Genomic DNA, 24,926 nt, shown 5'->3' with positions numbered 1-24,926 from the left:
ATGCAAAATACAGCCAAATAAAATGTAAGAGTATTTGAGCTGTGTATAACCAGGGCAGTTATTTTTGTTGTTGCTTTAAAATGTTTCCAGACCTCGATCATCCAAATCACCCTGGGCCATTATCTATTTCAGCGTAAGGTATTTGGTTTTAAAGTGCTCTCAGACGCCATTTTGAATTTGGACCAAAGCTGCCCCTCTATAAAACCACATTGCTTTGACTGAGTCTTAAAATGGCAGCAGTTCAGAGTAGATGTCATGTTGACTATAGCATTAAAAAGGTTGGGAGCTGAGTGAAAACACTGCAATAGTCTTCAAATGGGAACGCTAACGACAATATTACAACGCTGATCCAGAATTCTTCATACTGAAAGGGTGATAATTGGATTGGACAGATGTTTTTTTTGTTAGACAACTGATTAAAGAATGAGATTTATTAACTATAGGACAAATAATCATGAATTATTCATTTATTATGGATAACAATAAAAATGAGTATTAAAAAATTATCAATTTCTATTGATAGAAAATCCATTACATACAACCTATTAAACATTTACATTTCAAGTGACAAAATAATTCCCTTGTATGATCAACATCAAAATAAATCAGCTTGTTAGTGCATTTCAGCCCTCATAATTAAGACATTTAAGTCAGTTCAGAGTAAGTGAATTTTCCAATGCCCTCAGATTCAAAACAGATAAAAGAGTGATGTCTAATTTAGAATCAATTGCTACACTTTATTACAAGGAACGTAGGAGTGGACATTTAAGACATTGAAAAAAAAAAAGAATAACAAAACACTAACAAAAACAGATGAAAGGACTATCCTATAACAGGGGCTAAGTCCTTGCGTGATTTTGATTTGTCTATACTAGCTTCCTTTGCCCACCTCAATCAAGACTCTTCCCTGATGGGCGTACATCCAGAGAAAAAGCTGTTCTGGAAGCTAGTAAGGCCTCGTTTCTTCTTCTTCAAGAAGCTGGCTGTGTTCCTCTCTTCTTCATCATCATCATCTTCTTCTTCCTCCTCCTCTTCAGCAGAAACAGAGACAGTCTTCCTCACAAGCTATAAGAATAAAGCAAGGAAAAATATATTTTCAGCACTTTAAATAAGGACATGATCTGAAATACCCAATATCCACTTTAGGTGCAGCTCAGTGTAAAATAATATCACCACACCAGATTCATTACCAACTCAACCATAACACTACCCAAGGCACCTTGACCCTTAAACAGTACCCTTCTGGAAGAGAGTGTGATGAGTCTGTTGAGGGTATGATGTTACAACCATTGAGCCCATTGTTGATGGTATAGAGCAGCCTACCTTGGTGGGAGTGGCACAGGGTGGTTTAAAGAACGTGGTATCCCCAGAGCTAATGGCTGTGGGGTCTTGAAGAATAGAAACCGAATCTTTGGACCCATCATCTGTGACTTCGCTAGAGTCCTGCTTTTAGGAAGAGAGGGAAATGATTATGAAAAATATATGCACAAACAATGATACATTCTATTCAATGTAGGGAGCCTATGTAGAATACAACATAGGGTATTTTTGAACTTACTGTACTGGACCTCTGGTTGCCGATGTTACGACACTTCTCATGGTCACATTTGCAGTTTTCCCCACAGGTCAACTTTCCCTTACGGCACCGGCACAGCTTGTTGCCACAGCGACCCTTACAGGCACACTTAACAAAAATGCAAACCTTTAACACTGCAAATGCAATGGTAATAGTGATCTGACCATCTCTAAACCGACAGTGTTGCCTGTCTCACAAAATAATTGAATAAAGACTAAGATCTCACCCCTGTTGACTTGGGTTTCTTGACGTTGGAGTTCTTTCTGTTACGGCCTCTCTCATTCTTCTCAGGGCACCACTCATCCTCCTCCTCTGACTCGGAGACAGACTCCAGCTCCTCAATGTCGATAGCCATATTCAGGGGAGCCTTGGTTGTAGTGAAACGGTGACCTTTAGGCTGCAGGAGGTAAAGAACACCACCAGTGAGATGGTGCAACCTCCCAGCACTGCCTGGGTCAGCTTCCCCTAGACTCATATAGGGGTAATCTTTCCTCTAACAGTTGGATATGAAACAGACAGTGGTAAGGAAGGATGTCAGTGGCCTACCTTTGGCGGGATGTACTCAAAGGAGTCATCTGGGGACTGAGTGGATGCTGGCAGGACGTTCATCTTTTTCCCACTGGCCAACTGGAGCAGTGTTAGTTTCTGAGAACAGAACAAACGTTGCTTGACATGGACAGTTTCAACAAATAGTAGACCTTAATGTTTCAAATTGTTATAACCTGTCCTTTTAGAGCAATGGGTGTGAGAAAAGCCATTTACAAATTAAAATAATAATAATGTTACCTGTAGACCATTGTTCTTGTATATAGCTTTGAGTGTTATATTGTCCTTGTATATGCCCAGCTGTGTATTTACCTTTTTGTATTGTTCATTGTCATCCAACAGCCTCTGGTTTTGCTCATTCAATTTCTGCATCTTTTCAATCTCATCCTCCTGTAGAGACGAGCATTATATTTGGAGGGGGTTAGAACCTTTATTCAGTTTTGGCTTCAACCTCAACACTCTGAGCTGATCTTTGAGTGCAGTCAACCTACATGGACAATTAGGATTAATAGTAGAAACACATGCATGTGACCTTACTGACTGTATGACCATTCCTATAACATGTCAGTGAGCACAGTAGCTGAGAGGACAGTGTGACAGACCTGGAACTTGAGGCGCTGCAGAAGCTCCCTCTCCCGCTTGGAAGTCTCCTCCTCCTGCTTTTTCTCCACAGACGGTCTCTCTTTGCTCTGCAGCTGACCCAGGAGGTACAGGACCTTCTCCTGGTGCATCTGCTCTAGCTCCACCAGGTGGTGCTGGTTCTCCATTTCCATGGTGGACATCACTTTCCTCTCATCACACATAGTCTTCTGCAGGTCCAGCATGTTGCCCTTCTCCTGCTTCAGGTCACTCTCCAGCTTAGAACTGGCCGTTTTGGCAGACACCAACTGTGGAGGCGGTAACATATTTGGTGGTCATGCATTTTGTCAGTAAACATTGTTTTTGGGCGTTGATTTCCAATTTTTTTATTTTATATATACACCTTTATTTAACCAGGCAAGTCAGTTAAGAACAAATTCTTATTTTCAATGACGGCCTAGGAACAATGGGTTAACTGCATGTTCAGGGACAGAACGACAGATTTGTACCTTGTCAGCTCGGGGGTTTGAACTTGCAACCTTCCGGTTACTAGTACAACGCTCTAACCACTAGGCTACCCTGCCGGTTACAAGGTAGGCTAGTAACATGCTTTTCAAGACATTTCGAATTTGATTTGTGAGACTAAAAAGCATGCAGTTCAATGATATGCGAATGTGTCTCACCTCTGACATGAGGACCTTGAGGGCACACTTGGCCTCTACTATAGTAGTGATGTTGTCCCAACGTTGCTTCAAGCGCCCCTCATTGTCTGCGTCCAGAACCTTCTGTTGTAGGTCAGCTATCTGGGCACTCCTAGGAGGAAATCCACGTGGCCATGTACTGTTATAATCTCCATCCGGCACAGCCAGAAGAGGACTGGCCACTCCTCAGAGCCTGGTTCCTCTCTAGGTTTCTGACTTTTATGGGAGTTTTTCCTAGCCACCGTGCTTCTACATCTGCATTGCTTGCTGTTTGGGGTTTTAGGCTGGGTTTCTGTACAGCACTTTGTGACATCCGCTGATGTAAAAAGGGCTTTATAAATACATTTGATTGATGTGAATGTGTATCGATAAATGCACATGGATGTGATTCACTTGACCAAATGTAAATACTTGATCACATTTTATGCCAATCACATATCATTACTCTCCTGTCCTCATTAAATTAACCGAGTTCTTAAGGACTTGCTTCTGGCAGCAGTCACAATATCCTATCAACAGGAACTAACAATGAACAGATGGGAAGGCGTAGGCTTTGGAAGGTGTGAAAAGCTTTGGAGCAATGCCTTACTATGACAACATTTCTCCAGGCAAGCAAAGGAGAAAAGGGTCGGGAATACCCAATGAGTGCAAAAAAATGCTTAGCAATGCAACTAAAAGACAAATGATCTGGGTACCCTTGTCTATGAAAAACACAAATGCATTAGCAGTAAGGGGAGGTCAATGTGAGTGGAACTGAAGGAATCCCTCAGCCGTGCGAGGTAATGGGTAAGGTCCGTACTAGTCAGACTCACCTGAGGTTTATCTCCGTCTCCAGGTTGTCCACCTGTTTACTGAGAGATGCCTCCAGCTCTCCCTGGCTCTCCAGCTCGGAGATGATGAGGGTCCGACGCTGTGAAAGTGTTGGGAGAGAGAACGCACAATAACAACAGTTTAACTTCTGTAGAGAAACAGAGGCATAATTTCCTCATGTAGCCTAGCGGTGGAAATTCCACTGAATCCTCATTTAGTAAAAGCTCAGATTCTCATTGATCTCTTTAGGAGAGCAACTTCACTCACCCTGACTTTGGCAGCGGGCCGATCCCCTGCCTCCATCTGCTGTTTGAGCTGGGAGATCTCCTCTGCCAGGATCTTCCTGTCCTCCAGCAGGTCCTGCAGGTGGCGCCGCGCCTCCCCTGTGCTCACCAGCACCTCCACTTCGTTCAGGAGCCAGGTCTGCTCTCACACACACACACACACACACACACACACACACACACACACACACACACACACATTGATACATGCATATACAGTCACAGCACTCATTGAAACCACACAACCACTCAGACAACACAACGCAGATTCATTTAACACATTATGGTAATCGTTTCCTTTCTTGAAAACCAGGACCCCTCACACAAAACAGTTTACACCGCCGCACACAGAATCAAACAAAGGTGACTAGACCTTCACTCTCCCGGCTGCTCCCTCCAGCCCTCTGTAATGGACGTCCTTTCGTTTCTCGGCCACCTCACTCCTCTTCTGCAGGGCATCCTTCAGACGCTTATTGGCTGCTGCAGCCTGAAGGTGAACACCGGCAGAAGTTGAAATATCTCTCTGCACTTCCAGCTAACAACCATTGAAGAATTGACACGAAACACTTTCTCCTGGTCGATTAGGTCTGCAGACGAAAACAGAAGAACGGTGCACAAGACCCAGGCCTCACCTCCTCAGTTTTACGGCGCAGGACATTAGCCTGCTTCTGGAAGTCACTCTCAAGCTTCACCATCTGAAACTGACGTTTACGGTCCTGAGAGAGAGGTGAGAATTTTTGTATTTTATTTTTTTAAACAACAATCAATCGTAACCACATGGAAATGAATATGGTGAACAGTGTGTCTTATGTATGGATTATGGACACACACACACCTTCTCCTTGAGCTGAAGCACCTCCTTGTCCTTCTTATTCTTCCACACTCTGAACTTCTCAGAGTCCTCCTTCATCTGCCTCATCAGCTGTACACGCTGACTCTTCATAGCCTACAGGGAAAGAGAGCAGACAAACAAGAGACGCCATCAACAACCCCATCTTGGATTGCCATCGCAAGGCCCAAATTCAAGTTTTTTAGATTCCGATGACAGTCGACTGAAAAGCTCTCATTGTCCTGAAATCCTGCTGATTAGGTCAGCCACTGGCAAGCCCCCGGTCATACCTGGATCTCATGGTTGAGCTTGGCCACGCTGCGGACAGAGGACTCTTTGAGCTTGAGGAGCTTGGACTGCTCCTGGAGCTTCTTCTTCATGTCTGTGATCTGACCCTCCAGCTCCTGCAGACGCTTCCTACGCTGCTCGCTCAGCCTGGTGGACAGATGGAGGGAATAGAGACAAGGAAATTACTGATGACTCCATTGTAAATGCAGAGGAATGATTATACTAAACATACAGTTGTGAATACACACCAAGCTCATGGCTCTTATGAAAGAGACTCCCACAACAGATAACTATCATATCAATTCAATATGCAGCCTGAAAATAAAGATGCTGTAATATCATTGTTTGAACCCCACCAATGAGGCCAGCTGCCTTACTTAGCCTGATTAACGTCCTTCTTGGCAGAGTGGAGAACCTGGATGAGGTCCTCCTTCTCCTTCTGCAGAGAGCCCACTGATGTCTGCAGACTCTTGATGTTATTCTGAAGGGGAACAGTCAATGGGGAGCTCCATCAATTCAGTTTGAAGCTTTCAAAAACATTCCCAGTGGATAAGAATCAAAGTGCTGTGCTGGTGCTGCCTCACCTGTTGCAGCCCTCTCAACCTCCATTACAGCCAACCCATATTTTCTCTCCAGTCTCATCTCCAGCCCTACCTGGTGTTCAGTCTGCATAGGCTCCAGGTGGCTGTCGTTCTGGCACATCTTCCGGACAAACTCCTCCTTTAGAGCCAGAATGTTGTTGAGCTCAATCAGCTCCTTGGACATTTGGGCCTGGCGCAAGGCATGCTGGGTAGTGAAGCCCTCTGTAGAGTCTTTGTCAACAGCAGCCTGTGTAGGGTGGGGGAAGAGGATGTATGCTTCTATGATAACAAAAACACACACGTTTTGTACAACATACCCGTTGTACAAAACCCACAAACACCATGTACAACAATTCAAAAAAGAATCCGTGAAAATGCAACGACCCCAAAACACGTCTGGATGTCTTCAGGAAACAACAGCCTTGCAGAAGCGGATCTGTAGCACAGACAGGATTCTGCATTAGACGACCAGAAACTTACAGAAGGTGAACCATCAGTTGGGATTTCGTTGCAGCTGACAGACACATGAGGGCTGTCATCTCCTTCAGCCCCACAGTCTGCAGCCAACGCCTCAATGGTGGCAGCAAGGCCAGCACTCTCATCCTGGAGGGAGAAGAGCACAGACATTATTACCCAGACACGATACAAAGCAGCTTCTTATTAATGGACTGAAATATGGTGTAGGGAACTAAAATATCCAGCCATCAAATGGATGGTGTTACACATGCAATGTGTGTAATTGAATGGAAAATAAATCAAGTGTCCATTATCTTTATGATTAGCATGATCAATACACTGTGAAAGTGCCATTACCTTATGTCATACTTCTGGGGTCAGTCTCCTGATATTTGGAATGAGCTTGACGATTAAGTCAAAACATTTGTGAAAAATAATATTTGTGTTTGTGGGGAATTTACTTCTGCCAGATGTCTTATGACATTTTTGCCCTGAAGACAATTGCGCAACATTTTTGCCTATTGAAGACCATTCAAAAAGAATACAAAATAAAATCTACCAGGCCACTTCCTGGAAAATTCTGCGTCACTTTCATAGCATATAAAGTAATGGCATTGAACAGCAACAGCTTAGCTACAATGGACTGCAGACAATTGTCTAATGTGCTTTGCTCGCTAAACATATAAAAAGGGACTGAATGCAGTCAGTCACGCAGCAGTAGATCCAGCCTTGTGGTTTATGAGAGCTCCCTCGTCCGGCAGTACCTGGAGCTGCAGGATGACGTGCTGCAGATTCTGGATCACTTCCACATTCTCCTTCAGCTCCTGGTCCTCCAGAGTCTCCATCACCTTCTGCAGGTCCACTTTACACCTAAAAGAAAAGCATTAAGTTTTAACACAGATAATTCTGGTGCCAATGACTTAAGGACAATGAAGACAATGGGCGAAACACATGAGTTCAGACTTACGCTGCATGCTGTTTCAACTCTTGCAGTTTGCTTTGCAGTTTTTCATTTGCTTGCTCGGTCTGTGTGTAGAGTGACAAAGTATGGCACGTGAAGATCATGGTAATATCTCCAACTATTCTAAACGGTGAGTCAGCGTTGCTGTGTGATGTTGGTATGGCCTGTGACAAGACAGACCTAGTGCAAGACCAGTACAGTTCCTTACCATGATGATCCTCTCAAACATCAAGGCAGTCTGGCCTGCTGCCTCACTCAGAGCACGGCTCAGATTGTTGTTCTCAACCTGCAGGGCACGGGTCCTCTCCAGGATCTTCGACACGTTCTCTGCTGGCTCAGTCCTTTTACAGAGAAGGGATGGAAGGAGTCAGTGAGATACTTTTTGGTAGTATTTTTATATTTCTTTAACAAGGAAATTACCTTTTTTAAGCTCCCAGAATTGAAGTTTGTTTAGTGCTATCCGAGACCCTTGAGACATCCTTACCCTAAACATACCCCTCATCTAACCTTAACCAATTTTAAAATTCACTATCAAATGGCGGAGATATGTCCCAAGGATCCCAGATAGCAAGGACCAGTGGATGTTCATTCTGCCAGTCATCTAAGGTTTAAAGAGTCTTTGGCTGAATAGACGGATAGAGAACTAAGGACATACAGTTGTAGTCGGAAGTTTACATACACCTTAGCCAAATACATTTAAACTCAGTTTTTCACAATTCCTGACATTTAATCTGAGTAAAAATTCCCTGTCTTAGGTCAGTTAGGATTCCCACTTTATTTTAAGAATGTGAAATGTCAGAATAATAGAAGAGAATGATTTATTTCAGCTTTGATTTCTTTCATCACATTCCCATTGGGTTAGAAGTTTACATACACTCAATTAACATTTGGTAGCATTGCCTTTAAACTTGGGTCAAACGTTTCGGGTAGCCTTCCACAAGCTTCTCACAATAAGTTGGGTGAATTTTGGCCCATTCCTCCTGACAGAGCTGGTGTAACCGAGTCAGGTTTGTCAGCCTCCTTGCTCGCACCAAGCTTTAACTTCCTGACTGATGTCCTGAGATGTTGCTTCATTATATCCACATAATTTTCCTTCCTCATGCGCCATCTATTTTGTGAAGTGCATCAGTCCCTCCTACAGCAAAGCACCCCCACAACATGATCTGCCACCCCCATGCTTCACAGTTGGGATGGTGTTTTTCGGCTTGCAAGCCTCCCCCTTGTTCCTCCAAACATAACAATGGTCATCATGGCCAAACAGTTCTATTTTGGTTTCATCAGACCAGAGGACATTTCTCCAAAAAGTACGATCTTTGTCCCCATGTGCAGTTGCAAACCGTAGTCTGGCTTTTTTATGGCTGTTTTGGAGCAGTGCCTTCTTCCTTGCTGAGCGTCCTTTCAGGCTATGTCGATATAGGACTTGTTTTACTGTGGACATAGATACTTGTGTACCTGTTTCCTCCCTCATCTTCACATGGTCCTTTGCTGTTGTTCTGGGATTGATTTGCACTTTTCGCACCAAAGTACGTTCCTTTCTAGGAGACAGAACGCGTCTCCTTTCTGAGTGGTATGACGGCTGCGTGGACCCATGGTGTTTATACTTGCATACTATTGTTTGTACAGATAAACGTGGTACCTTCAGGTGTTTGGAAATTGCTCCCAAGGATGAACCAGAGACTTGGTAGGCCTTGAAATACATCCACAGGTTAAACTCCAATTGACTCAAATTATGTCAATTAGCCTATCAGAAGCTTCTAAAGCCATGACATAATTTTCTGGAATTTTCCAAGCTGTTTAAAGGCACAGTCAACTTAGTGTATGTACACTTCTGACCCATTGGAATTGTGATACAGTGAATTATAAGTGAAATAATCTGTCTGTAATCAATTGTTGGAAAAACTACTTGTGTCATGCACAAAGTAGATGTCCAAACCAACTTATCAAAACTATAGTTTGTTAACAAGACATTTGTGGAGTGGTTTAAAAACGAGTTTTAATGACTCTAAGCTAAGTGTATGTAAACTACCGACTTCAACTGTATGTCAGTTGGGGAAATTATTTAGTAGTAATTACCCAGAAAGCACTGGTGCCACACCACCACGTGCATGCAGAAGCATCACCTGTAGCTCCTGGACCTGTGTCCAAAAGAGGAAATATTCCATCAAAACAATGAACACTTGAATCGTGTAAATGTAAGGTCGAATTGTAGGGTCACTTAGCACGGTGGTCAGTGGTCACTACCTACCTGCTGCTTCAGACGTTTCATCTCAGCAGCTCGAGGGTCCACGTTGACCACAGGCTTGTTTTTTATCTTGCGAGCTCTGTCAGCATAACGCAACGTGTTGATGGTCTCCTCAATGTTGGAGTCTGCAGGGCTGACACACGCTATCATCAAGGTGTGGCTGTTACCTCCCAAAGAATCTGTTGGAGAAAGCAGGAATTGATTCTTCAATGCACACTTTTAAACATGGAGTGCTATTCAGTCTCTAAATCTAAGAAACATTCAGGTTTTTGATGAATTTCTTTGTGTTGCGTTGAATGCCTTTAGGGCAGGAGTCGTCAACAGGCGTCCAGCGAGTGAGTTTTAGTTTTGGGGGTATATATATATAAAAAAAAAAATTTAAGAATAAAATCACCAGAATTCAGCTAAAATTCATTTAATTTCGACAATCTGTTCCCAAGTATTCCCACACGACAACAAAAAAACATGTGATCGTGTCTCAATCTAATCAAGGTATAAAATGATTGTATTAGAAAACACATTCCCCTTTTGGGTCAATTTGCATTGTACAAATTATGTTCCGGCCCCCCGAACATCCGCTCCAACAAAAATCAGCCTGTGGTTGAATCTAATTGCCTACCTCTGCCTTAGGGTATACAACGTATGCATCTCGACTGTTCTCAGTCATCCGACTACCACAAGGCCTTATAACATCTTTATTATGTTCATTGTGCTTAAAAGCTAATCCTGAATTGATACCACTTGACCCAGGAAGAACATACATGGGTGACAATGCCCGGATTTAGACTGCTCAACTACCACATCCCCCTGAACCCATCGAACTCTCACCCTGCAGCAGGCGGGTTAGTTTGGAGTCTCTGTAGGGGACAAAGGTGCCTTTCTTGCTCTCGTCACCCAGAGCGCTGATCACGTTGCCCAGGGAGAGCAGGCCTCGGTTGATGCTGATGCCTAGAGCAGACAGGAAGACAGCAGAGTCAAATAAGGTTCTGATACCAAACTAAGAACACAATGAATTAGAACTGGGACTGTCATTTAAAACATGTAGATTGTGCTAATAATGGGCCGTAACAATACTGAAAAGGCAAAGCTTTGTCAATCCAACATCTGAAATGGCCGTACAGCATTTACTGTGATGCAGCCTCTGCTTTCATACTTCTTGCGCTTAACGGAGCAGAGATAGTGAAGGAAGTTGTCAAGGAAGTGAGTTTGTGTTTATACAGGATGTACCACCCCACACCTACTGTCAACCAATCTTGTCAATGTGGAGCTATACGGAGCCATCCACATTGTTACAAAATTTGAGGCCCACGGTGATGCAGTTCAGAGCTTGATTTGGTCTCTGCATGCCTCCGGAGGCTCCGCAATTGCGTCACACCCTCCATATGAAGCCTCTGACCACATTTTCCAATCAAGCAATAATTGGCTTTAAAGCACACAGCTTACTGCTGTTTTCCAAAGTGTTAGCTTCTGGTAGTTGACTCACCTTCCTTCAGACGATCGCCCTCAGCTTTGGTTTTCTTTTGTCTCTCAGAGCCAGCCAGATCCACCAGGTGTAGCTTCGACACCACATTGTCAGATCTACAAACACACATTTAGAAACAGAACAGAAGAAATGAGAACAAATCAACTTACAACACACTTAAAACAAATTAGTTGAATTAACTATATCAACAGAGATTTGCATATAAGAAAATGTTAATGCAGCGCTTTGCGTGTCGGATACATTCATGGACTGCAACGTTTCTTTGGGATGAAAATTAGAAAGTGAGACAGATCTATGGGAGAAAGCTATAGAGAAGACTGACTTGTCTGCCCCTCTCCGCTGCTCCAGGGTGATGGTGAAGATGGCATGGGAGCGAGACGAGGCAGCATTCATGGCAGTGGAGCCTACAGTACGGGCTGAGTTCCCCAGCTCCAAGCAGCCCACCATCTCATTGGCAGAGAACACCTCCCTCTCAGTCAGGCCCACGATCTACGATAGGGAGAATGGGTTAAACATACAGTACAGCCAAAAGTTTGGACAAACCTACTCATTCGAGGGTTTTTATTTGTACTACTTTCTACATTGTAGAAAAATAGTGAAGACATCAAACTATGATTATAACACCTATGGGATCATGTAGTAAGCAATAGCTTTAAATCAAAATATATTTGAGATCCTTAGCCACCCTTTGATGACAGATTTGCACACTTTTGGGATTCTCTCAACCAGCTTCATGAGGTAGTCACCTGGAATGCATTTAAATTAAAAGGCATGCCTTGTTAAAAGTTAAATTGTGGAATTTCTTTCCTTCTTAATGCATTTGAGCCAATCAGATGTGTTGTGACAAGGTAGGGGGAGGGGGTATACAGAAGATAGCCCTATTTGGTAAAAGACCAAGTCCATATTATGGTAAGAACAGCTCAAATAAGCAAAGAGAAATTACAGCCTATCATTTAACCCCTTTTTCTCTATTTCCGCCTGAATGACGTGCCCAAAGTAAAACTGCCTGTTGCTCAGGCCCTGCAAATAATTGGTACCATTGGAAATAAAACACTTTTAAGTTTGTAGAAATATTAAAATAATGTAGGAGAATACAACACAATAGATATGGTAGGAGAAAATACAAAGAAAAACCATCCTCTTAGAATGGCAAGTAATAAGGTCATATTGAAAATGTGCTCCCTGGATGCAATTCCTATGGTTTCCACAGGGTGTCAGCAGTCTATGTTCAAGGTTTCAGCCTTGTAGCTTCAAAAACAAATAAGAAATATCAGTTTTAGTAAAGGGAAATTGGTGTTTGCCCGTGCCATGAAGACAGGACGCACCTGCTAAAAATCGGTTTCCTATTGAACATACTTTTTTCCATAAGAAATATTATAGTTTGATTATATTTTAGGGTATCTGAGGAGTATATAGAAACATATTTTGACTTGTTAAAACAAAGTTTAAGGGTATATTTTCAGATTCCTTTCTCTGCATGTTGGAAGGAGTGGATTACTCAAATCGATGGCGCCAACTAAACCGACTTTTTGGGATATAAAGAAGGATTTTATCTAACAAAACAACATTACATGTTCACTGTAATAGCTACAGTAAATCGGACAGTGCAGTTAGATTAACAAGAACTTAAGCTTTCAACCAATAAAAGACATATGTACCTAAATGTTTAATATCCATCATTTTTTATGATTATTTATTTGAATTCAGAACCCAGAAGTTGACCCGCTAGTGGGACGCCTAGCCCTAAGTCATGAAGGTCAGTCAATTCGTAAAATTAAGAACTTCTAAAGTTTCTTCAAGTGCAGTCGCAAAACCATCAAGCGCTATAATGAAACTGGCTCTCGTGAGGACTGCTACAGGAAAGGAAGATCCAGAGTTACCTCTGCTGCAAGTTCAGAGTTAACGGCACCTCAGATTGCAGCACAAATAAATGCTTCAGAGTTCAAGTAACAGACACATCTCAACATCAACTGTTCAGAGGAGACTGTGCGAATCAGGCATTCATGGTCGAATTGCTGCAAAGAAACCCCCTACTAAAGGACACCAATAAGAAGAAGAGGCTTGCTTGGGCCAAGAAACACGAGCAATGGACATTAGACCGGTGGAAATCGCAGTTGAAAAATCAATCGGTCGACCTCTAGTACATTCCCCCAAACAGTCCTTTTAAACAAGTACATTTGACTCGTTTCAGACATATTTAGCCACATTTTCAACTGTAAAAGACACACACCTTTATGCCTTCCTTGGGGTCCTCCCGAATGTTGATGGTTGATGGTTTATCTTTGGATACCGATGGACAGAGCAAGTCCAGGATGTCTTCATTGTATATCTATGGCACACAAAATTTAGACAAAACGTTACAGAAAAACATGGCCAGGATACTTCCAGACACAAAGAAATCTATTTCTTCAATAATCCGAATCCTGTCTTTTTAAGCATCATGACTCCCTGTTTTGAGTTTCTGAGAAGAGGAATGTACTGGTAACAATGATTGTTTTGTCCATTATCACAGTAAAAACATGCATTGTGTTGTGACAATCATGATGAATAATGCACAGAGGTTCCCACACACCTCCAGGTAAGACACTGCCAGAGAGAATTCACAATCCGTATGCTTCTCCCTTTCCTGGAAGATCATTCTGACCACCCTGGGGATGACTCCGACGGTGGGCTCATTCTCTTGGGCCGACGTATAGGTTCCTCCCATAGAAAAGGTCTTCCCCGAACCCGTCTGACCATACGCAAGCACAGTAGCATGATAGCCTGAATAGAAGAGTAGAAACATTATACATACAGCTTATTGATTCTATTCCATTTTTCCCATACCGATAGAACCAGTACTGGTTCTACAGGCAATCCTGTGTGAAAGTAAACATCTTTTCCCCCCTGTACCTTTGAAAAGACCACACAACAACGGTGAAACAGCACTGTTGAAGACTTCCTCTTGTTCAGTTGTAGGATCAAAAACATAATCGTATGTGAACGCCTTTTCAATGCCAACAATCACCTGCAAGAGAGAAGAATTATAAGACAACAATTGTCCTTATGGAATTGAATCCATAAATCAGGCTAAGTGTTGCAGATGGCTAGTTGCATAAGCTTCCATAGCCTGGCGTCCTCGATCAACCACACCTAAACTAGTTGATTTCACCAAAATATGTTTCCCGTAAACAGAAGCATATCAAAATATGTAGGAACAATACTTACTTTTTTCAGGTTGTATGTGTCTTTTGTTATCAAATACGTGTTTAAAACACGTTTTTATCCAAGGTGTTCCATTTTCTGCCCGTGGGCTGCGATTGTCACGCGAGAGTAAACTACTGCGTATAATCTCTACAGGCTGAAAATGGAAGATCCTGGACAAAAACGTGTTTTAAACACTTATTTGACAGTGAAGGACACATTCAACCAGACAAATCATAAGTATTGTTTCTAGAGATATTAGAAAACGTCTCAACGGGAAACATTACTTTGGTGAAACCAAATAGTTTAGGTTTGGTTGATTAACAACGCCAGGCTATGGAAGTTCCGCAACAAGCAATCTGTAAACAATGTCTCGTTGCGGGACGAAGCAATGCCAAGTGCTGTGTTATGTCTTATAAAATCGATTGTTGACCTGTGGATCCCCTGGCACGAAGGTGAGACAGGTCTGGCAACCCTCGTTGATTTCTTTAGTAACCAAAGGTCGACACCGCAGGGCAACCCGCACGGGGATGGACTTATCATCCTCCTTTGTCATGCTGCAAAATCAGGTAATAGGTGACAGATGCATAAAATGATTATGTAACGGACAGTGTGGCCAATATCAAATATCAAAGCAATGTTGTCATTGGGGGCGTCAGGTAGGCTAGTGGTTAGAGCATTGGATCAGTAACCAAAAGGTTTCTAGATCAAATCCCATACCTGACAAGGTAAAAATCTGTCTTTCTACCCCCGAATAAGGCAACCCACTGTTCCTAGGCCGTAATTGTAAATAAGAATTTGTTCTTAATGGACTTGCCTAGTTAAATAAATAAAACATTTGAAGCAAAAGGAAATCTTGAAACGGTGCAGATCGGAAAATTGTATTTTCTGAAAGCTACTTTTGTCTCATTGTAATTAATTCAAAAACACCTGATATCAGACAAAACAGGAAGAGAGACACGCCCTCGCTGGTAGACCGGAACTTACTATTTGTATTCAATGGTAAACGGCGTGTGAGTGAACTCTTTAATTTATCCACCACCATCTTTGCTCATAGTACGGACGGTGAATTCTAGCCAGCATGTAGCTTGATTGTATTTGGTTACCTAACTAGCTAGCCATCTTGCCGATAGCTGAACATACCACTACACTGCCATGCCAAACACGTTTAGTAACTTATCTAAGGACGGTCACTTACCTTTTTTGGGCTGGCAAGAAGTTGGTCTTGACCCCTGCAATGAGCTAGCTAACGTTCGCTAAAATGAGTTTGCCTCTAGTTTGGTAACTAGTCACCACGAACGTTAGCTAAATGTTTCTTAAAACTATATTTTTTTTTCAGAGGCTAGAATAAGACCCACATGTAACCACGCATCGGTTGTCGTAATAAATGTAGTTGACTGAACGTTTTTTTTTCCGTCAAAAGAACTTCAGTCGGTGGTTGTCATGGATCTCGTCTTGCCCGCCACTTTCAAATATTCAGCTCCGCCTCCAACACGCGTCTGCTGTTGTCATGTGCCTATTTCATGTTTCAAAATAAAAGTCTGATATATGCTATGAATCTAAACTGTTAAAACTGTAGGTATTTATTTCATAAATCGACCATCTATTTAAATAAATGTTAAAAAGAGATTTGCTCAGTGATTCTGCTCAATGTGCTCATCTCTGGATATAGCATAGGTGTCTATTGCTGAAGTCCGCAATTTATTATTTATTTAACCTTTATTTAACTTGGCAAAAGTGAATAGGGAATGAATGAAACATGGGATAAATCACTGGGTCCAAGCCAAGTTTGAACTAAGACATTTATTACACATATACAACAAAAAACATTCCCTATCCCTCTCAGTTATTTTTCTTCTTCACAACATGAGCGCAGTCATATTTTCCCCTGACCACAGTCAGCTTGACTCCTGGCAGGTCCTGTGTCCTGCCCCCCTGCACCAGCACTACATTGTGCTCTTGGAGGTTGTGTCCCTCCCCGGGGATGAAGACCACTGCCTCCTTGCCGTTACTCAGGCGGACTCTGGCACATTTACGGTTGGCAGAGTTTGGCTTCTTGGGTTTCCGGATCATTGTCTTCAGGATCACTGCCTTCAGCTGGGGGCGGCCGAACATGGCGCTGACGCTCGGGGGAGGGGGGGACGGCTTCCCCCGGCGATGCATCTGATTCAGAGTAGCCATAGTTCTGGAGAGGACAGGTCCGGACCATTGGGAGACAGACTGAGACACTAGTAGGGTACAAAGAGTGAGTAAGAGATCTGCTCCAACTTCTAATGTTGAGAGTAAACTGTAAACATAACAGCTCGTGTGGACCTAAACAAGATGCTGAGGATATTCTGAAGTAGGGATAGTGTGCATAATTTTGCTGCAGCCAAAGCAGTACAATTCAATTTAGAAGTTTATAATCTGGTCCTCAATAAAAAATACATTTTAGTCTAATCAGCTGTGCTTCCACACACTGGCCCTCACAAGGTAAGATTCCCTACCTCTGCAGGTCTGAAGTCAAGAGCATGGATGTCAAGCCTCTGTGCTTGTGTGTCTTTTTGGTTTCACTATCCTTGTGGGGACCAGAAGTCCTCACAAGGATAGTAAAATAAGACATATTCAGACAAGTGTGGGCATTTCACCAGTCCCCACAAGAAAAAAACGTTATTTTAGGGTTTAGAGTTTGAGGTTATGGAAATATGACTTTGAACGGGAATCAATCGTCTGGTCCCCACGATAGTAAAACAAACGTGTGTAATATGACTATATTGTATTATGTGCCATTAAACTGACGCATTGTTGCCAAGCATTGTTGCCAAAGCAACTTAGTCGTGCTTGCATACATTTTTCAGTGCGTGTGCAAAATAGGCAGGCATGATGAAGTTACCTTGCATTAGTGATGTCAACATTGGTCTCAGACTCCCCAATGACGCCATCCCTGCAAAATAGGCATATATAGGATTGAGGGGAACCTGTCTGTCACATTGTTAACCTTGCAGCTAACCATACCATTTAGTCCAAAGCCATGCTCTACAGTATTTTCAAACCGTACTTGTTTATTTTCAGTTCCTGCCCAAGGTCAAACCACCGACGTGTGTCTTTAAAATATATATAACAAATTATAATAGGGAAAATAAGAACGCGTAACTGCTCTCACGCGTATGACCGCAGGAAGTATTTGACATTTTCTTCCGTATTGAGTGCGACGGCTTCCGTTGCAGATTTTTGTAAGAGCACTACTGCCACCTACTGGCCGGTTACACACAAAAAAACACCATGCACATGAGTTGGCCAGAGGATAAGACTATGATTTTGGATCTGATGTCGAACATTTTCTAAACAAGCCCCAAGGTATCCTATATTTTAGAATCCCTGAAATAGGGGTGTGCTGGAGCTGGAGCGTAAACCAAAGATGACAGATCAGGCATCTCACTAGTTCCTTATATTTGATATAATTATTTGTCAATGTTTATAATTGACAGGAAGAAAATTATCTAACAGTTGAGAACCACCACAGGTAGCCTATTGTATACGTTTTTTTGCCAGGTGGATATAATTTCTTCACATCCATCTACGAGAAAGAGAGGGGAGGCGTTGTTTGTGTGTGAATGTCTATGTATGTGGTTCTGTGTGGAGCAGATGAAGTAGCAAGCGGATGCAAAGCGAGAGAGAAGAGAACAGGGGGATAGATGAGTATGAGGTAAATGACTCATAAGGACATGGTTTCCATGAGTGAGGTATGACTGAATGAACAAGAGAACACAGATGTGTGAAAGAGGGAACATGAAAGGAAAAAGCAAATGGCTTGAATGGATGAGTGGGAGGGAAGGGAGAGGTAGAGAGATAACAAGTGAGAGAGTGGGAGGGAAAAAAATGCAAGTCCGTCCTTGTATGTCTTCCTATCCTTTTATCGCTCTGTTTTTCTCCAATTTAGGTTCAGTCTATTTTCGTCCCTCTTCAATTTTCACAAGAATGGAAGGGCAGGAAGGATAGAATGAGAGAGCATTAGAAGTATGAACCTCTTTCATAGAACTCAGCAGCGCTACAACAACAAGTGGGTGCAAAGGTCCAGGAGGGTGGATGGTATTTGAGAATGAGGTTAATTTAATATCATTCTAGTTAATATATTAAAGGGTGCATCTGCCTTCCCAGACGAGTGGAAGTTGTTATAACAGGAATGGGGGCCCCTTCTCCATGTTAATGCCCACGATTTTGGAATGAGATGTTCGACAAGCAGGTTTCCACGTACTTTTGGTCAGTGTATGTGTTGTGATAATTGTATTTTTAGTTCATATGCCTTGACACCGTGATATATAGGCCTAAGGCTGAGACAATAAGAATACACAGTGGCAGAATAGATTCAACCCCACCTTTGTTTCATCACAAAACCGGAGAGCAACATCTGTCCTGTGAAGTCCACAAAACATTGCATGTAACAAATAGTTATATGACCTACAGCATGGTCAAGCAAGTTAATGTTTACATTTTCAGACCACTAAACCACTATTGATTCAGAACCACAGAGTTACCGCAAGCCGCAAAGATAACAGGCACTGTCTCCACCCTACCAGCAACATTTCAACTTCAACATCATCTAATCACCTATGCTTAGTCTAATACAGTGTCAACTAAAAGATATCAAAAAAACAATTTAGTCCAATCAACATAAGCTAAATATGTGGCTGTTCATGGTAGCATACTGATTTCTGTCTGTCTGTGTGTGTGTGTGTGTGTGTGTGTGTGTGTGTGTGAAATGCATGCACATTCAAGCCTGTTGCACAGTATGGGATGCTGATTGTTCCCCAAAGTCAAGATTGTGTGACAGGCGTCACAATGTACCTCAGAAGTGTCCCTGACTCTCATCACACAATAGAGACCAGAGAATGGTGGAGAGAGGAAAGTCTGGCAAATGGGTTATTTACAGAAATACAGTGTCTAATTCCTCAGTAAGACACAAAGACTTTAAAAAAAAGAGATTTTAATTTGCTTTTGATTGGTATCCAAATGCATTGGCAACTAAACACAATGTCCATCACTTATATTAAATATACTAGCTAATGTACATTTTCTGATAAAATAAATAAGTGATATAATATATGCATGTACAGCATATATTATCAGTACACTGGTAATACACACTTTCCACTCCACTTTCAGTCATATAAAAAATATATATTAAATAGATCAGACAAACACAGTATGCGAAGAGCACATATGCTGAAAGACAACCCATCATGATTTTCAAACCTAAATGCATCCTTTCAACAAAATAAGACCCTAGTCAACCAACATGTAAATCAGTGTATAAACAAGCACTGCATCTTTATAGAGAAAACCAAACAAAATTGTTGTGGTATGATACATTTGTGCAATGTGATCTTGTGTGCTCAAATATGCCTTCTTCCTCACTATGAGTGAATTTAAATATGGCACTTTAAATTACCTCTCATGAGGTTACTTAACAATAAAATCAATTCAAAGTAATGCATGTACAACTGAATCATCAGAAAACTTTATTATACAGTATTGGATTTTAAGTATCTGAAATATGGATAGGAGAATTTACATTTTCACCTTTCTGAAGATTTTTAATACATTTTGCACATTCAGCTTTTACAGGAAAAGCTGCATCTTAAAATATGACAATATGCCATACAGAATGAAGTAAGTCACAGACTTATTTTAAAACGCAGGGTCACGCAGGCTTCCATCTGAAATGAAAGAAAACAGAGAAGCATTAGTTCATTTAGTTCAGCAACCAGTATTATTCACACTGGATTCTTAGTTGTCTCATGCATCTTATACTGTAACATTGAAATATCTGATGAGACAATGAAAACAAATGTATGTGCCAGTAATATAGCCTGCTATCTTATATTAACATATGAGCATGACAAATATGGCCCCTTACCTTGGTGAAAACTTTGTGAATGCATGGTTGAGTGGGAGTTGATACAACTCAGGTTGTTACCCCAAGACGGGGTGAAAGAGGCATCTGCCTCAAACAGAGGTCCCATGTCACCCAGTTCCTCCAGAAAGGACTGGGCATTGGGCAAACCAATGGTGGGGGCCGGATGGACCAAGGCAGAGGCACCCTCCTGGAAGGCTGTGAGAACGATGGCTGATGATGGTAGTGAAGATGGAGGCTCCTCTGACACCTCCATATCCATCACCCTGATGACCATCAAAGCTCCACCCACTGCCAAGCAGTTACACTGCGTTGACTGGACGCTACAGAAATGGTTGACACCGATTGAAGACTCACCCTCGATGAGGCTGGGGTTACACCTGCTCACTGGAGTGAGTGGTGAGCAAGGGGGGGAGGAGTTCAAAGAGGAGGAAGAGGAGCATGAAGAGCGGGACAAAGGGAACGATGAGAACGCCTCAATTAGGCTCTCAAGTAACATACTCTCCTCATACAGAGAGATATCCTCTTGGCTACGGGGCGGGTCTAGCCCCCTCCAGGGCTGGCACTCACCTCCGCAAGGAGGAGAGAAACTCTGGGATGTGGCCTGAAGGCTGGGTGAAGTCAAGGTGGATGGGCTCACTCCAGGTAGAAGCGGGTCACAACAAAATCCCTCAGCTAAAGAGCTAATATATTTAGCCAAGAGAGAAATTTCTTCATTCTCCCTCTCCTGCTCTCTGTCTATGGAGAGGAAGGAGCAGGGTGGGTGTGTGGGTGATGCCGCTGGGGTAAGGAGGAGCTCATTCAGAGGGCCACAGAAGGGCTTGTGGGAAACATCCACATACAAAGGTCCCATAATCTGTGGCAGGCTCATGATGGCGCATTCATCTCCCCCAAAACTATCAGTGGTGCGGGGCAGCTTTCTATGAGGCTCTGCTGGGAAAAACAGCTCAGGATGATCAGAGGAGAAGGCCTGGGAGAAGGCTGGTGCTCTGAGTGCTGAGGTAATAATTTCATGGGCCATTGGGCATGACACAGCTGCATTGATGTGAACTAAACTGAGTGGCAGTTGCTCCCCAAAAGGAAAACGGCCACTTTCAAGATGAGGGGTATACGGGGGAGTGCATGCAAGCTCCCCAATCTGTTGAGGGTGGGGCATAGTAAGATGGGCAAGGGGCTCAGTGAGGGAGGAGGGGAGAGGGTCTGAAATATTGGTTAGAGATTGAGAGGTTATTCTCTGAGACAGAATATCAGACTCAGGATCAGTCAGTGAGGCAGGAGGGTACACAGTGGTTGGCCCAACAGAGAGATGGCTGGACTTTGGTTTCCACTGGTGTTGTCCTCTATGTGTCTGCGGGAAGTTCTCCTCATCCAGAGATGACAGGCTGGACCGAGGACCATAACTAAGTGGCTGCATTGGCTCCTCACAAGCGCTCACACCAGACGTGACATGGCTTAAGTCTAAAGAATGTGCAGACAGGCCACTGCTGCTGAAGACCTGGTCTGGACTAGACAGGCTCTGGCCAGAACCCAAATACCCAGGGAACTGGTTCTGCTCCAAACACAGCTGCTGGCGTATTGACCACGCCTCTGACTCACTGAGAGAGAGAGAGAGAAAGAGGAAAAGAGACTATCATTATTTGAATCTCACAGATATTGTATGCTATCTATTGTATATATTGTATTGTATCCATTGTATGGTATATATTGTATCCATTGTATGGCATCTATGGTATAATATATATAGTATTGTATCTATTGCATGGTATATATTGTATAATATATATTGTATTGCATCTATTGTTAAAGGTTGGAGAGAACACAAATGGCATATGACAAGTGTAATTGTGGTACCTGATGATGTAGTTGTGGCAGCTGATGGGGTGTTCTCCATTGTTCAGCTGGAGGACCATATAGAGCCAGACCCAGGAGTGGTCTGCTGTTTCCACCTGCAACACCATCTCCACCTGCCGCTCCCCTCCTTCATTTACTGCAGAGACAGAAACATTCCCATGTTCACATCTGCTTACTTGTCTGTCTTCCTCATGTGTGTGTACCAGTGGAGGCTGCTGAGCGGAGGACGGCTCATGATAATGTCCGGAACGGAGCGGCATCAAACACAGGGAAACCATATGTTTGATGTATTTGATACCATTCCACTGATTACGCTAAAGCCATTACCACGAGCCCGTCCTCTGCAATTATGGTGCCACGACCTGTGGTTTGTATTATTGGTTGTGTTGGAGTGCATGTTAAGTGGCTGTGGTGCTATAGTCTGGTTGGGTAGTTGTGTTATTGTGGCTGTACTCACATATGATATGGTGCTGTTCAGAGGCATGGGAGAGGTCCCTGGGATGAACCAGGCTGTACCAGGAGCGAGAGCGTAGAGATTCCACATCATAGCCCAGGTACACACTCACACTGGAGGGAAAGGGGATGACAGAGTTGAGAACATGGGGTATGTAATCATGCCTATACACAATTCAAAGTGTTAGAATGAACCAGGCTAATTCTTACCTGTCCTGCGCGTCCCAAAGCCTCATGTCCCTGTTGTGTTGAGAGTGAAAACAAGCAAGCAGGAAGGCGTGCTCAGGGGGTGGGGTGAAGGAGGCACTCTTGGCGATTGTGAGGTTAGACGTTTTTGTCTTCAGAGGGGTACAGAAACACACCCATACTGGGTTGGAGGTCCAGTAATTAGAGACAGGGCAAGGTGGGGTGAGGCAGCGAGCTCTGACCAGCATCAACTTGTTCCCTGCACCTTGCCGCCGGATGAACTTTGTGGTATTGAAGCGACATCGAAATAACCTGTCTAGAGGAGGATAAAAATAGAGGTGTAAATTGATGTAGATTGATGTCATCTGTTGTAATTATAAGAATGGGTAAACATGTGAGTAATAATGGTATGTCTACCTGTATCAGTAGTGGTCATTGGTAGACCTGCAATGTTGCTCCTCAAGACGTAGTGGTCCATAGGATCGATGATATCATACACACTGTCACTCTGGGCAACCAGGTCCACCTGAATGAGAAAAACAAGTCGAGTGATATTGAATGGGACTTTCATAGGCCTATGTACAAATACTTTCAGTGTATGGTTTGTCAAAGTAACAACAGCCACCAGTTTGTAGCTTAGGCTACTCACCATACAATGCCCGAGGTGGTCTGCGACGTTGTCTGATAGATACAGAAGTTTTCCGTCGCTTGTTAGGAGTAGCATGAAACCTGACAATTCGAGCATCAGCCCCGAGAGCTCGTGAAAAGACATGAAGTCCATGGTCTCGTCTTGAAGAGCGTCTGGTTTTGGCAGCGAAAAGAAGAGGTCGAACGTTAGTAATGAATATCGTCACTAACACAAAGAAGCACATAAGACATTCTAGTATTTGCATTTTATTCACTTGGGATCGTGTTCATACTCAAATATTATGCCTCAAACTGGTTGGAGTCACACGCACTCTACTCACACGCACTCTCTACTCACAGCAACAAGACTAGAACGGACAGCGCCAAACATTTTCAACACTTCGGACAGCAAAAGACTTGTAAGGTCATTATGTAAAAAATAGAACTATAGCCAAATAATACATTAAATAGAGCAACTTCTGATTTACAGTGCATGATATGCGGCAGTAGTTGTCGACCATTCACGTTAAACTGAAGTGCACCTGGTGACAAAAAAACACAAGAGCAAAAGCATGCTTTCCCTATTAGCCTAATCAAACTTAATGTGAACATATTTCAAAGAACAAAAAGGTTGAACCTACCTTGAACGAAGAATACAGACTTTCTGGTGTACATGCAGGCAAGTGACATGATGTGTAGGTAGGAGAGTCGAGCTTTGTCCGTATCGGAGATGGGCAACAGTTCCTGTAGGTTCCGAATCTCTGCGTTGATTTGGTCCCTCCGAGCCTTCGACGCTCCTTTTGTGGACCGATACATTGTCGCGTGCCTGTCTGAAACAGGTGTCTGCTCAGAGTTTGGAAGGTTTGTAGAGACGGGGTGTTGTTCTGCCTCTTCACTTCATCTTCATTAGAACGTTATAACTTGACATCTGAATTGTTAAAATGAGAATGACTAGTTTAATAGCTGCGTTTGCAGTGTCAACTAATGGTAATTAGCCTCTGTCCGTTTTTATTATCCGGTTGCTCTCCCCGGGGGCAGACGGCTGTTAGGGTTACTGTCTATGTTGACTAGTTGTGTCGTGATAATAAAGTCCATGAACGAGGATATTCTTTATATAGGCTGATGGTGGGGTGGAGAGGTGGTTGAGCAACCATAAGTATGAATATAATTTGAAAGGAGATGGGGAGGGTTTGATTAGCATTGAGGACCGCATGCTCTCTTGTCTCTCTCTCTCTCTCTATCAGGTGCCATAGAAAGCATCCATCTGTATGTTTCAGCATGTTTTTCTGCATGTACTTAACCTAACAGCCTGCGTGCACTGTATGTGTACTGTATGTGTACTGTGGGTGAGTGAGTGAGTGTTGACAAAAGCACATTGTTGTTTCCAGGTGAACTAA

At 42.9% G+C, this 24,926-nt stretch overlaps 3 protein-coding genes across 4 annotated transcripts; all 3 read right to left on the bottom strand.

Moving 5' to 3' along the window:
* Positions 1-452: 452 nt before the first annotated feature.
* LOC112228796 (chromosome-associated kinesin KIF4) lies at positions 453-15,999 on the bottom strand. 2 transcript variants are annotated; one of them, XM_024394439.2, is made up of 30 exons: positions 15,718-15,999; positions 14,953-15,076; positions 14,229-14,343; positions 13,909-14,099; positions 13,567-13,665; positions 11,659-11,825; positions 11,337-11,431; positions 10,682-10,801; positions 9,857-10,032; positions 9,685-9,746; positions 7,820-7,952; positions 7,618-7,676; positions 7,415-7,520; positions 6,675-6,797; positions 6,268-6,441; positions 5,991-6,094; positions 5,616-5,760; positions 5,332-5,442; positions 5,129-5,212; positions 4,870-4,983; positions 4,480-4,635; positions 4,215-4,312; positions 3,385-3,514; positions 2,725-3,009; positions 2,435-2,512; positions 2,123-2,221; positions 1,803-1,973; positions 1,559-1,684; positions 1,324-1,446; positions 453-1,065 (listed from the first exon to the last, which is right to left on the bottom strand). In XM_024394439.2, the coding sequence occupies exons 2-30, from the start codon at positions 15,073-15,075 to the stop codon at positions 895-897; spliced, it is 3,738 nt and encodes a 1,245-aa protein (XP_024250207.1). In that variant the 5' UTR covers position 15,076; positions 15,718-15,999; the 3' UTR covers positions 453-894. The 2 variants fall into 2 exon arrangements, with proteins under 2 accessions (XP_024250207.1, XP_024250208.1); XM_024394440.2 differs by having other exon boundaries at positions 1,324-1,443.
* A 304-nt stretch (positions 16,000-16,303) lies between these two features.
* LOC112228134 (28S ribosomal protein S12, mitochondrial) lies at positions 16,304-17,703 on the bottom strand. Its single transcript, XM_024393259.2, has 3 exons — positions 17,557-17,703; positions 17,392-17,442; positions 16,304-16,747 (listed from the first exon to the last, which is right to left on the bottom strand). The coding sequence occupies exons 2-3, from the start codon at positions 17,438-17,440 to the stop codon at positions 16,362-16,364; spliced, it is 435 nt and encodes a 144-aa protein (XP_024249027.1). The 5' UTR covers positions 17,441-17,442; positions 17,557-17,703; the 3' UTR covers positions 16,304-16,361.
* Positions 17,704-19,465: 1,762 nt separating this feature from the next.
* LOC112228797 (neuronal PAS domain-containing protein 4A-like) lies at positions 19,466-24,618 on the bottom strand. The gene is made up of 8 exons (XM_024394441.2): positions 24,171-24,618; positions 23,552-23,703; positions 23,320-23,428; positions 22,927-23,218; positions 22,721-22,830; positions 22,264-22,399; positions 20,416-22,007; positions 19,466-20,215 (listed from the first exon to the last, which is right to left on the bottom strand). The coding sequence occupies exons 1-8, from the start codon at positions 24,343-24,345 to the stop codon at positions 20,187-20,189; spliced, it is 2,595 nt and encodes an 864-aa protein (XP_024250209.1). The 5' UTR covers positions 24,346-24,618; the 3' UTR covers positions 19,466-20,186.
* Positions 24,619-24,926: the final 308 nt, after the last annotated feature.

Source organism: Oncorhynchus tshawytscha, linkage group LG30 (genome assembly GCF_018296145.1).
Source record: "Oncorhynchus tshawytscha isolate Ot180627B linkage group LG30, Otsh_v2.0, whole genome shotgun sequence".
NCBI lineage: Eukaryota > Metazoa > Chordata > Actinopteri > Salmoniformes > Salmonidae > Oncorhynchus > Oncorhynchus tshawytscha.
Note: the sequence above shows the minus strand (reverse complement) of the source record. Positions and strands in the feature narration are given on the sequence as shown.

Excerpts from the sequence above, each read along its gene's own strand:
- LOC112228796 (XM_024394439.2), bottom strand. The coding sequence starts at position 15,075 with ATGACAAAGGAGGATGATAAGTCCATCCCCGTGCGGGTTGCCCTGCGG. Across the intron at positions 9,747-9,856 it reads TGAAACGTCTGAAGCAGCAG|GTCCAGGAGCTACAGGTGAT; the intron begins GTAGGTAGTGAC and ends TTTTGGACACAG. Across the intron at positions 3,010-3,384 it reads TCAAGGTCCTCATGTCAGAG|TTGGTGTCTGCCAAAACGGC; the intron begins GTGAGACACATT and ends CCGCCTCCACAG.
- LOC112228134 (XM_024393259.2), bottom strand. The coding sequence starts at position 17,440 with ATGGCGTCATTGGGGAGTCTGAGACCAATGTTGACATCACTAATGCAA. Across the intron at positions 16,748-17,391 it reads GTTGACATCACTAATGCAAG|TGTCTCAGTCTGTCTCCCAA; the intron begins GTAACTTCATCA and ends GTACCCTACTAG.
- LOC112228797 (XM_024394441.2), bottom strand. The coding sequence starts at position 24,345 with ATGTATCGGTCCACAAAAGGAGCGTCGAAGGCTCGGAGGGACCAAATC. Across the intron at positions 23,219-23,319 it reads AATGACCACTACTGATACAG|ACAGGTTATTTCGATGTCGC; the intron begins GTAGACATACCA and ends ATCCTCCTCTAG. Across the intron at positions 22,008-22,263 it reads TGCCACAACTACATCATCAG|TGAGTCAGAGGCGTGGTCAA; the intron begins GTACCACAATTA and ends TCTCTCTCTCAG.